At 36.9% G+C, this 12880-nt stretch overlaps 1 protein-coding gene across 3 annotated transcripts in view; it reads left to right on the forward strand.

Moving 5' to 3' along the window:
- The window catches only part of Sec22a (SEC22 homolog A, vesicle trafficking protein), a 74606-nt gene that overhangs the window by 5402 nt on the left and 56324 nt on the right, over window positions 1-12880 (forward strand). For 2 of the 3 annotated variants that reach the window (XM_010618044.3, XM_010618030.3), the window contains exon 2: window positions 1108-1308. The exons of the other annotated variant lie outside the window; for it this stretch is intronic. In XM_010618044.3, the coding sequence (XP_010616346.1) occupies window positions 1127-1308 (182 nt within the window). In that variant the 5' untranslated portion in view covers window positions 1108-1126. The remainder of the gene's footprint in view (window positions 1-1107; window positions 1309-12880) is intronic. 3 annotated transcript variants of the gene reach the window in all.

Raw genomic sequence — 12880 nt, forward strand, 5'->3', positions numbered from 1 at the left:
AACATGATCAGAATCCAATAAAAGTGCCCATTGTGATTTACTTTTTGGTAAAAAGATTAAGGATAACATTAAAACCAGTGTTCCTTTAGCTTTACAAATTACAGTATGTTGAATAAAAATTATTTTCTGATTATGAAAGTATATATATCTTTTGTACAATATTATGAATAGTTAGGAAATTATGAAATAACAGACATCCAAAATACTCTGTCCTGGAGATGAACGTTATTTTGATTTTGATATCTTGCTTGTATCTCTCCATTTTCTCCCTTTCTTTATTTTTGTGAAAAAAATATGTAATTTTCATCCAGCTTTTGAAAAACTTAACATATTAGCATTTCACCATATTATTAATCTTTTTGTCATACACATAACTTTTAGTGGCTGCATAGTATTCCATCATATCAGTGTACTATAATTTATTTAATTATCATTCCATTGTAGGATTTTTAGGTTGTTTTTAGTTATTCCAGTAGGGGAATATCAGTTGAGTTTTTTTGTTTTTTTTTTCTGGATCTCTGATTATTTTCCTTAGAATAGGGTTAGATATTTACTACTAAAGTCAATAGCTATACATGTTTTTTAAACTCTTATCAGAGTTGCCAAACTGTTTTGAGAATGATTTTTATGTCATTTTGTTGTTGTTGGTACTGGGGATCAAACTTAGGACCTTGCAATTGTGAGGCAGGCACAGCACTACTGAGCTAAATCCTCAGCCCTTTATGGCAGTTTTTACTTATTTTTTTGGTACCGGGGATTGAACTCAAGTGTTTGCAAGGCAGGCGGCAGAACCACTGAGCTAAACCCCCAGCCCTGTGGCAGTTTTTTTTTTTTTTTTTTTGGTACTGGGGATCGAACTCGAGTCCTTGCACTTGCAAGGCAGGCGGCAGAACCACTGATCTAAATTCTAAATCCCCGGTCCTCCTGTGACAGTTTTTACTTTGACTTAATGAGAATGCCAGACAAAAGCAAATATTTTTTTAACAGCTAACTTGTCAAGTGAAATCCATATGCCATTGTTTTAATTAGTTTCCTTGGTTACTAATAAGTTGAACATTTTTGCATAGGCTTATTTTTATCTAACCCTGACTATTCATTTTGTTTTAGGTCTTCACTGTCAGTTGAAATGTCTGTGATTTTATCTGCCTCAGTGGTTCGTGTCAGAGATGGACTGCCACTTTCTGCTTCTACTGATTATGAGCAAAACACAGGAATGCAGGAGTGCAGAAAGTATTTTAAAATGCTCTCAAGAAAACTTGCTCAACTTCCTGATAGATGTACACTGAAAACTGGACATTATAACATTAAGTAAGACTTCATTGTGTTCATTAGAATCATTTGCCTCGTGGTTGTCATTTTAGTGAAGCTTAAGTCATTGCAGTAGAAATTAGTGTTTGATTAGTTTAGGAAAACTTGTTTAAGTCTATAATCGTGTTGTTTTAAACTTTAGTAGTCATCAGGCCTTTTACAGTTTTTCTGCATTTATATCTGGATTTAGAATCGTAGTTTTGCAGAACACAGATACTTCTTTTTATAAGTTGCTCACTAGGTATTTATTGGAATTTTTGTATGCCTAAAATTGTAATAGGCAAACTATAATGGGGAATATGAAAATTTTGTACCTGCTGCTTGCCCTGTAAGAAGTAAAGAAGCTTACATTTTAGTAAATAAAACTGTCTGGGTATGGGTTTATTCCCCAGGACTACAGTCAGGGTAAAGATGGGGAGTAAAGCTGGATGATGGGCTGGAGTGTGACTTTGTCTGCAGTGGACATGGGCCTCTCTGCAAAGATAACATTTGAGCAGAGATGAAAAACGAAGCAGTTATTTGAAGGAAGCTGTGGATGAAGTGCAGAGCTGAGGTGACAGCCAGGGAGAAGCCCTTGGATACATAGCAAGAGACAGAGAGAAAAACATTGCTGCCAAAGCATTATGGACAATCAGTAGAATGGCAGAAGTTGAGGTTGCAAAGGTGGGAATGAGATAGGTTATGTATAGGACCTTCTAGGTCATGGTGACTGAATCTGTTGAGTCTCATGTAGAACTGTGGGAAGCTGCTGAGGAGTTTTATGCTGGGGAGTTATATGATCGATTTTTTTCTCATTGAGTTTATTGGTACTTTTTAGGTATACAGTACAGTTACACTCATTGTTGGGATCTTGTACCTTTACATGATGTATTTTGGTTCTTATTTTTTCCCCATTCCCCTGCCCTCCTGTTGCCCCCCACTTCCTTATTTACAAAGACTTTGTTTCCATTTTTTCCTTTTCTCAGATTTTTTCTTTTCCCTTCTTTCCTTTCTCCTACCCTTCCAACTTCCCCTACTCCTTTAGTCCCTTTCTTCCTATTTCACATTATCATTTATACAATTTGAACCTTATTTACAGTTTTAGTTTTTCACACCACTATTCACAGAAACTTCTCAGTATTTACACATGTGTGTCCTATTTATTTCACTTAGGAGTATGGCCTCAGTATGCATCCATTTACCTATAAATGACTCTAGTTTCTCATTCTTTAAGGCTGAATACTACTCCATTTTATAGAAAAACCACACCTTTCCAGTCTCCAGTTGATGGGCAATTGGGCTGTTTCCAAGTTTTAGCTATTACAAACTGTGCTGCTATAAACATGGGTGCGCATATATTGCTGTGGTATGATTCTTTTCATTCTTTTGGAAAGATACCCAGCAGAGGGATGGCTGGTTTAAATGGAACCTCTAATCCTAGTTGTATGAGGTATCTCCATACCGATTTCCACAGTGGTTGCACCAGTCTGCACTCGCACTAACAATGGAGAAGGGTTTCTTTCTCCCCACAATTCTGCCAGCATTTGTTATTGGTTGATTTCTTGATAACAGCCATTCTTTCTGAGGTGAGGTGGAATCTCAGTGTTGTTCTCATCTGCATCTCTCGAATGAGATGTTGAACATTTTTTCATATTGATCGATTTTGACTGAGTAAATCATCCAGACTGCTTTGAAGAATGGATTCTCAGAGTGAAAGTAGAAGCAAAGACCTGAGTTAGAAGACTCAGACATTCAGGTAGAGGTGAGGATTGTAACTTGAAATAGTGTGGTAATGTAGAAAAATGGTTGGATTTGGCTGTATTTTGGGATTGAAACCAACAAATTGTCCTAGTGGGTTGAAGTGGGATGTAAGAGAAAAAGAAAAAGGATGTTTTGGCCCAAGGAACTGGACATATAATGAGGCTGAAATGAATAAGTCTAGAGGGCTTAAATGTGTTTCACTAGAAAAAACCAGTAGTTTGTTTGGACATGTTAAATATGAGATGTCTGTTAGATAGCCATGGGCATGGACAGGTAGGCGGATGTATGAGTCTGAAGTTTAGCAAACGGGACAAAGGTTTAGATTTGGGAATCAGCTTATGTTCTATAATTAAATCCATAGGAATAAATGAGACCACCTTGGAAAGCATACATGTGAAACAATCAGAGAACAATTAACTTCTGAGCAGTGTGATGCTGATTATGCATACAGAAAGAAATACATGAACAAGGTCATAATAAATGGAGGGCTGCCTCACTGAGATGAGATGTGATCCATGTCCCCAAGAATAAATAAGATTTGGCTAAGGCAGGGCTGAGGGCATTTAGGTGTAGGGAGGAGAGGCAGAATAAGGGAAATATGTGACTTACCATGGTAGATGTATTAACCTGCTTGGTCTGGTGTTAGTGGATTGTGATTAATGAATAGCTGTGAGATGTGTGATAATTAGTCGAGAGACCAGATCATGGGTTGCCCTGAAAGTTCATGTTGAGGGAGGTCCCTGAGAAGTAACAAGTTATGGAAGTTACTCCTGCAGATTTGAGGAAAGTGACAATTAAAAACCAACTCTTATTCTTGTGGCTCCAAGGTTCCCCCTAGTCCTCATTCCTCTTACACAAATAAAAAATTCCTTATTGTGGGTTTTAAAATAATAGTTACACTGCAAGCATATTTGTGTACTCTTTTTTTCTGGTTTGTTTTTCTTTTCATCATTTATAATTTGAATCGAGTAAGAGTTTCTCACATCTTCAACAATTGTCTCCAATAGATTTTTTATGTTATGGTTTGTGTTAATCAGAATTTAAAGAAAACTTGAAATTTCTTAAAGTATTGTTTTCAACCACTTAATTTATTGAAAGGAGATACGCTATGGTTCTTTAACCAGCAACCATTCTTTTGTTTACATATAGTTCTGATTTTATTCATTGTTTTGCTCTGTGCTAAAAATATAAGCAAAGTTTTCTACATTATTTTCTTTAAAAAGTAATTCTAAAACACTGAAACAAAGAATGAAATGGAAAGTCTGAGGAGCGAGATAAGGCAGAGAGCTCAACTTATTGGAGCATGAAGTAGGAAAATAAAAGGGCAAGTGAAAAAAGAAAATGCTAAACAGAAAGATACTTCAAATGCCTATGATCCCAGCTACCCAGGAGAATCACAAATCTGAGGCCAGCTTGGGCAACTTCATAAGACTCTGTCTCAAGATAAAATTAAAAAGGCCAAGGAGATATCACAGCACAGTGCTTGCCTAGAATATCCAAAGCCCTGCATTCAGTCTCCAGCACTGCAAAAAAACATGCATTAACAAATGGTCAAGATCAGATGGAATAACTGAGATAAACAGAAGGAAGGGGTGAAGATGACCAAAGCCTTGAATCATACAGAATGGTAGTGTTGTTGGCAGAAAGGAGGTTTTCAGAAAGTATTGATTATGGGGGTAAGGAAGAAGAGCAATAACGAAGCTCCCTTTGTTCATTTTCACTGAGGTTATGACAAAGCAGTCCGATGGAAATGGTATAGACATTTTAAAATATTCACATAGACATGATTGAAATTATGAAGGTAAAAATGAGTTTAGAAGGAGGTGCAGAATAGAACCGTAGGAAATATCCACAAGTATGTATTTAGATCCCTTGGGTAATGATAACATAATGTGATGTTATATTTAATGGGATTTCTGAAGGCTTACCTAGAAAATGTCTTGATGGTAATAGTTACAGTATACTTAATATGATGTCTTTAATTCTATTTTTTGGCGCAAAAACTCAAAACACTCAACTAACTTAAATAGTAGGCTCTTGTAGTGCTCTGGGTCTTTGAGTTTTCATTGTTATTGAATAATGGTATGCGCTGGCTGTGGTGGTGCATGCCTGTAATCCCAGCATTCGAGAGGCTGAGGCAGGAGGATAGCTGTGAGTTCAAGACCAATCTGGGCTACACAGTGAGTTCCAGAGCAGTCTGGACTACATAGTGAGACCCTGTCTCAAAAAAAAAAAAAAAAAGTCTGCAAGTACTGTTCTGAGTTTCTTTGTGGCCAAAATGAAGGAAGATAATTAGTTGGGTCAGTTACAAAGCTCAAATAAAAACATTGTTTTTCATATTTCTGAGACCTGGTGTACATAAAGAGGGACAGCATTTAGATAGCATTCTTCCAGCAGCCACAAGAGTGAGCTTTTAATGATTTTTCATATATTCTTAGTATATGAAAGTGGTATGGTGTGAAAAGAAGTTTTCTGTGTGAGTTTAGGAGTTGAGTGGATCAGGAGAGATCTAATCTGGCCTGGTGCTAGAATACGGTTCAGATATTTCTAAAGAAATAAGTAGATCACACGGTTTTTACAACCGTACACAGAAAAACTGTGCATATTGTATTTGTAGCCAAGTTTTTAAAAGGATTTGGAAAATAGAAGTTATAATTTTAGTTCCTGTCAAGAACCTAGATTTCATATATTTTGTGTTATTGATAAGAAATTGTTAGTTGATTTTCTAATTATTAAGGTTTTTACAGTATATAACAATGTGGTGTGAAATATATAAAATCAGGAATTTCTGTAAGCTTAAAAAATTTGTTATGTTAGCCAGGTGTGGTGGCACATGCCTGTAATCCCAGGAGGCTGAAGCAGGAGGATTGCTGTGGGTTTGAGACCAGCCTGGCCTACATAGTGAGTTCCAGGTCAGTCTCAATTACATAGTGAGACCCTGTCTCAAAAAAAAAAAAAAATGTTAACTGTTTAAGATTTTCACTTAACAACTATTTTTAAAATTCAGGGATCTGAAGTAGCAACCTGACTGCAACTGCCACCAGGCTGCCCCCTTTCCTTCATGGTCATATACAGTGCCTTTTGTTTATGGCCTATCTGCATCCTCATTGCTACTACAGCATGCCTTTTCTTTAGTAACCCCACTCCCTTGGTAGGTTATCTGCAGAAAGTGTGTGATTGCTTTTCTCATCATATATTAACATTTCTTTATTTTACACTTCTCAATACTCTTTGCTCTCTGGGTTGTAACTCATTGAGGAAATTGATCTGTGTCCTATACTATTTTTGAGTCCTCATTTTTTAGCACTGTGTGTTCAAATTTGTGTAGAAATTGAGGTACCAAACTAAGTATATAATTACATGCTATATCAGGTGGTACCTTATAATTAGGTTCTGCTTGAATAGGTCTGGGAGAACCAGAGTTTTGAGGAAGAAAATTAGGGGCATACACTTAAGATTTTTTTTCTCTAGTGTGCTGGGAAAATGATGTGCTTTGCCTGATTGTGGTGCCTGGGGACTTCATTTCAACTGGTGGAGCACATTGTTCAGAGTACAGCCTGCACTTAGAACAGTGCCATGCGCATGTCATGGTAGCTGCCAAATGAGGAATAGGTGTTGTGGGGGCATTGTCCAGAGGTATGTATGAGATGGATATGCCAGAGGTAAGGGACTTTTGGGAGCCACACATCCAAAACCTCTCAGAATGCATGAAAAAATAGTCTACAGGGCCACAAATCCAAGTAGGATTACACTCACTGCCTTAAAGAATGAATGCTCTGGTCTTTGTTCTCACAGGTTCTTGTGGGAGTTTGGTAGTATTTACAGTGCCATGGTGTTAAGTCTTCATTTTCTTTAAAAGATTTCAACTTTGGGGAAACCTTGTTGATGGTGCAGCTTGGGGTGGATTGTGGGAGTACCTGGTGATCTCTTTCCACATTCTGTAGTCATATTACTGCCCTCTATATAAAAATTTAAGGAACTCATCTGTTAAAGGATAAATTAAGAGAGACTTTCCTGAAGCTGAAATAAACATTTAATGATATCACTACTTAGAAAACAATAACTGAAGCAGTAATGATGAACAGATGAAAATTACATTGTGTTGCCTGAGATCTTACTTGATTGGCTTTGGTTGTTTAAAACTCATAGTTGTACATTTTCAGATTTCTTTTAACATTGAGACATTGACATGAAAGATGGATATCCTCTGTGAGGTTAGTAATACCCTATTGTGAATTTTTGTGCAAGAAATACATTCCTTATTTCTTTCCTTATGAATTAATTTGAAATTTGATAATGGCTGTGAGCTTCCTAGGTCTCTTCTGGGCTGAGGGTTCACTTTCTCTGTATTTGTCCCCAAACTGCTACCTATAGCCCTCTTTAAGGCCCACCTGCCTTTTAGTTTTAGTCTCTAGCAATGCTTTCTGTTACAATAGTAACAACTTCAACAATAACTCAATTATTGAGTGCCTGCTATTGCCAGGCACTTTACTTACATTATCATTAAACCACAACAGCTCTTGAATAGCTGATAAATAGAGCTCTTTCTCAGTTGCTGGGGCAGACACACAATTTGTACTAGCTCAAGAAAAAAGAATTATGAAGGATGGGGTGTAGCTAGCTTATTAGATCCTGCTGTTAGGTACTTTTCATTTTTGCAGTCTCTTACCTTTTGTGAATATCCTGTTCCCTCAAAAATAAGACCTACCTGGAAAACAATCATCCTTGAAAACTAGAGATCAAAAATACCAGCCCTAGTCACCTTACCTTACCTTCTGTTACAGAGTAGCCACTGAACAAGAGAATAGTGAGGTATAATCTGCATGATGTTGGCCATCACCCTGGTAATGACTGGTGCTTATTTTCCAGTTAAGTCTTATTTTTTGAGAAACATGGGTAGATATTTTCTTCACTGACTAGAAAATACTGCATAAGCAGTCCTAGACTATTTCAGTCCACTTGGCTACCTCCATGTCTAGCACAGGAGTTTAATTGGCTTTGTTCTTGTCATAACCCATTTCTGGAAAATCACGTGGTTAAAGACAATGAGGCAGTTCCACCCCTTGCCCCCAATGTTAGGGATTGAATTCAGGGCCGTCAGAGCCTTCACCCTGAGCTATATCCCTAGTCCTTTGTATTTTTTATTTTTGAGACAGAGTCTCAGTAAGTCAGTAAGATTGGGTGCAAAAATGCCATTTTCTCTTTCCTTGGCCTCCCTGAGTGCTGAGATTATAGGTATGTTCCACTGCACCTGGCTAAAGGAATGACATACTGTTATTGGTCAGCCTGGATTACCCCTTTGGTGGTCCGCCATATACTAAAGTCATGTAGAATAAGTTGTGAGAATGGAAGTAATTAATTCCTCAAAGGGAAGGCAAAAAGGGATGCTGGGTAGATAGCCATTGTATACTATTACCCCTTTTAACAGGTGAGGCAAATGAGACTCAGAAATGTAAAGAAACTTGTTTGAAGTAATAAGGCTAATAAATAGTATATTTGATCCAGTCTTTTGGCTTCAGAATTCACATTATTATCAGATAAAAGAGGGAGTTTGCCTCTAATCATGACCCCCTTTCTTGACATTGCATTAATTCTCCAATGCCTTTCTCTTTTTATAGAGGGAAAAATTACCCAGGTGACAGAAGCAAATAAAATACCCCCTCCTTGTTTTTGTTGTTGGAACGTAATGAGGAGTACAATATATGTAAAGCCTAAAATTAATGGAACATTAATGTCTTTGTGGAGACTAGGAGTTTGGTAGGAAGAGTTTGGTAGGAAGGGTTGTGATGGGAAATGCACCCCTGCAATAGCTACCAGCAATGTTGGAGAAGAAGATAACCTGTATACCTTGCTTTCCTGTTTGTCTCATTACTAGCATCACATTACATTCCCATTCTTTATTATGATAAAACATGGCTTTTTGGCACTATGTTACATTGGCTCTAGTTAACTGGCCTGGGAATCTTCTTATTCTTTCTGGACAAGTTCTGAGAGAAAATGAGACCTAGGTGCAGTAAACCAGTAATACAGCAGATAAATTAGGAATTTATCATCAGCTATCAAAAAAATCAAGATCTTTATTTTGAGGTAGTGGGAAAGAATAAATCAGGAGATAGATTAACTCTGCCTGAAAGAAGATGAAGAATACTAAAGGCAAATTTTGCTTGGTCTATTTTATCAAAGACTGTTGATGTAATCACCTGTGTTTCCTTAGAACAACCTCACATTCTCCTTTAGCTTTCTGTTATAAGTTGCCGTTGTCTGTTGTATTGCACATTAGTACCTGTGTACTATATTTAATAAGGTTTAAAATTAGTGGCTAAAATGGGTCTTTTATTCATAGAATAATTTTGTTCATGATTTGACTCTTCATCTAGAAGGTATGAGAAGAATAAATGAGAAAATATAAAGCTCCTATTAGAATGCTGTATATGGCAGGCACTCAGTGTTAATGAGTTCTTTTTCTAGTTCTTATCTCCTTACTGTCCCAATAGTGGTAGAATCTTCTTTTCAATTTATTTCCTATTAGACATACATATTTGGGAATAATAAAAACCATAAGGTATGCTCACTTTCATAATGTCAACCTATTTCATTTTATATTTAAAAGTTTAAATACTTTTAGCAGATTTCATTGTGGAAATCTTCTATTTCATAGGTCATATGTTTGTTATACTTAGCATTTTACCAGTAGATGGAGATGGCATAGAGTATTGGCTAACTTCTCTGAACCCAAGGAAACTGTGGTGGGCAAACATGGTGCAAAGGAGAAGCAGATCTTTTTGTATGTATAATGGTACAATTATAAAATGAAAAGTTATATTTTATATATAATACAAATATTACTACTATATCAGCTTATTGTTTGCTATATTCCCTGTCAGGTAACATGAAACAAGCTGCAGTTTATAATATTTAATTTGTTTTCTACCATAATTTCAAATATATCTTCAGTGATTGTATTGTGAGCTCATGACAGGCAAGGGAGCTTGTCTTTGATATCAAAGCTTATAGTGTAGACTGCTAGACCTATGCCAGGTTTTCTGTGACCTGTTTAGGGGAAGACTATAGTATTGTTTTAATTAAGTACTAATTTGATGCATCAGGTGAGAATTGTCCAAATAATGTCAGCATTTAATGAGTGATATGTAAAATTAATTTTAGGTGTCAAAATTTGATAGCTAGGCATGGTGGCACATGCCTGTAATCCCAACACTCAGGAGGCTGAGGCAGGAGGATCCCTCTGAGTTCAAGACCAGCCTGGGCTGCATAGCAAGACCCTGTCTCAAAACAAAACAAAACAAAACAAAAAGTTTAATGTCTGAAACTAGTTATTTATTTTGTTGGATTTTAGGAATCACTTGTGAAATATGATAGAATTAACTTTTTTTTTTTAAACAAAGTCATTAGAAGGGTAAACCTCCTTGTCTGGAGGTTGGATTTTTGCCAACATTACTTGTTCAGGACACATTTAATCCTGAATGGACCTGAAGAAGTTCCTAATGCATCTTGCAGGAAGGAGAACCAAAGATGTGATACTATTGGATAAATTCCTTGGCCAGAGCAAAGGCAGTTGCTAGAAAGATGAAATCCCATTGGTACCAAAGCCTGGAAGTAGAAGAGAATTTTTAAAAATTTGAAAGGTTGTGCCGGGGATTTAGCTCAGCAGTTCTGCTGCCTGCTTTGCAAACACAAGGACCTGAGTTTGATCCCCAGTACCAAAAAAAAAAAAAAAAAAAAAAAAAAAAAAAAAAAAAAAAAAAAAAAAAAAAAAAAATTGAAAGGTAATTAGAGCAGTCAGGTGAAAAAATAGCAATTTAACCAGGTGTGGTGGTACACACCTGTAATGCCTGTAATCCCACATTTGGGAGGCTAAGGCAGGATTACTGGAAGTTGAGGACAGCCTGGGTTATATGGTGAGTTCAAGGCCAGTGGTAACTACGCAGTGAGACCTTGTCTCAAAATTAAAAAATGGCAATTTACAGTGTGTGTGTGTGTGTGTGTGTGTATACACTGCATGTGTACACACACATCTGCTAAAACTATAGCCACCTGGGGGTACTTGTGTAGAGATTTGTAATTCTGTGTGGCCCCTGAGAATGTCCCTGGCTTTGAACACATTGAAGATTCCCTAACTTCCACCCTGAAGCCTTCTGGTGAGACAGTGACTGGAAGAGCTGATGAAATGGTGCTCTTTTAATCATTTCATCAAGTACTTACTGAGTTTTTGCTTTGTGTAGATTCTACTGGGCTATACAGTTATCTGTGAGATATATTCAAGAAATTAATGTGTAAATGAGTGGATGATGCCATCTTCAGCTTCATGTATTCACTTATTGAGTACTTGTTGTATACTAGGCACAAAATATTCTCGATGCTACGAGTACAATGCAGAACAATACAGCAATCATCCCTGATCCCATAGAACAATATTTATTAGAGAGAAAGACATTGAAGCGAATAAATACATAAATACGTGACTACAACTTGGGCTAGTTCATGAAAAATAACAACTGCTATGCTAGTCCCAGAAGGTGGGATAAGTTTAGATTGTGTGCTCTGGGAAAAACTTTGAGAACTAAAGGATGAGTAGGAATTTAACCAGATCAGAATCGGAGCATGGAGGAGTTGGAACTGAGAGCATTGTAAGTGGGGAAGTCAGAAGTTCTAAAGTTCTTGGGTTGAGAATTGGAGGCCTGGGAATGATTAGCTTTCTTGAGGTGCTGAAACAAGGCTATTGTGGCTGGAATACAGAGAGGGAGGAGCAGAGTTGCACAAGATGAAGTGGGGGAGTTGGCAGGGCTTCTGGACTTTGCAGATGTACAAATGGTGGAGGTTCTAAAATCCTTAAGTTGCATTATTCTTAATTTAGAAGAAAAAGGGAGATTGATTTGTGGCTTGGAAAGATGAAAAACTGTTGGTGGAATTAGGACATGACTGATTTTATCTATACCATATGGAAGTTGGTGTTGTGTTGTAGAAAGATTGTGGGCTCTTGAGCCAGAACTAAGTTGATCCCAGCTGGTTCTTAATGATGTGTGGCCTTTGATAAATTACTAAGCCTCTTGAGCCTTTATGCCTTCATTTTTAGGGTGGAGATAATGGAATCCCTTACTGTAAGAATGAAATTAAAGTATGTAAAGTACTAAGTAGAGGGCCTAGCTCATCACAGTGGTCAGTAAACATGCTGCTGTCACTACTGTTTATCTTCTTCCTCGAGGTAGAGGGAGGAACAACTATCATATTGTCTATAAAATATGATCTAAGCAAACCTGATGGACCCTTCTAAAGCATGCACAAACTGGCATGTCTGTACTGACTTTAGACTATTTCAAGTGCAGTATCCTTCAGTGAGATGGGGGAAATCTTTCTGTCCATTCCAGTGGTAGTTTGAAAAAGCAGATTTTTTTTCTTATTACAAACATGAACCAACTAAGCTGATTCATACTTTTGGAAAACTGTCTTTACATTTCAAAGAAAAGAAAGCTAAATTTATTAGGAAAAATTGTAATCTAGACATTCCTCATTTAAAAACCGAGTTCCGGGCAACCCACTTGGGACCCCTCCTAACAGGAGCTATTCCTATTCTACAATAAACCTTTCTCCTTTGTTAAAAAAGCAGCAACAAAAAAAACGAGTTCCTTGTCAAATGAATTGGTCACTAAATGAGGAATTATATATAGTATGTACATTACAATATTCAGTACAAAGACATAATCAAAGAAAACTCCAAACTGGTGACTTTGCTTTTATTTGCATAACTCTTACATGCAGTATTGTAATATATAACATAGCATAAAACTACAGTATTATATACAGTGCAATCAGCAAA

This window comes from Fukomys damarensis, unplaced genomic scaffold, assembly GCF_012274545.1.
Source record: "Fukomys damarensis isolate Sample0158 unplaced genomic scaffold, DMR_v1.0_HiC HiC_scaffold_24, whole genome shotgun sequence".
Taxonomy (NCBI): Eukaryota; Metazoa; Chordata; class Mammalia; order Rodentia; family Bathyergidae; genus Fukomys; species Fukomys damarensis.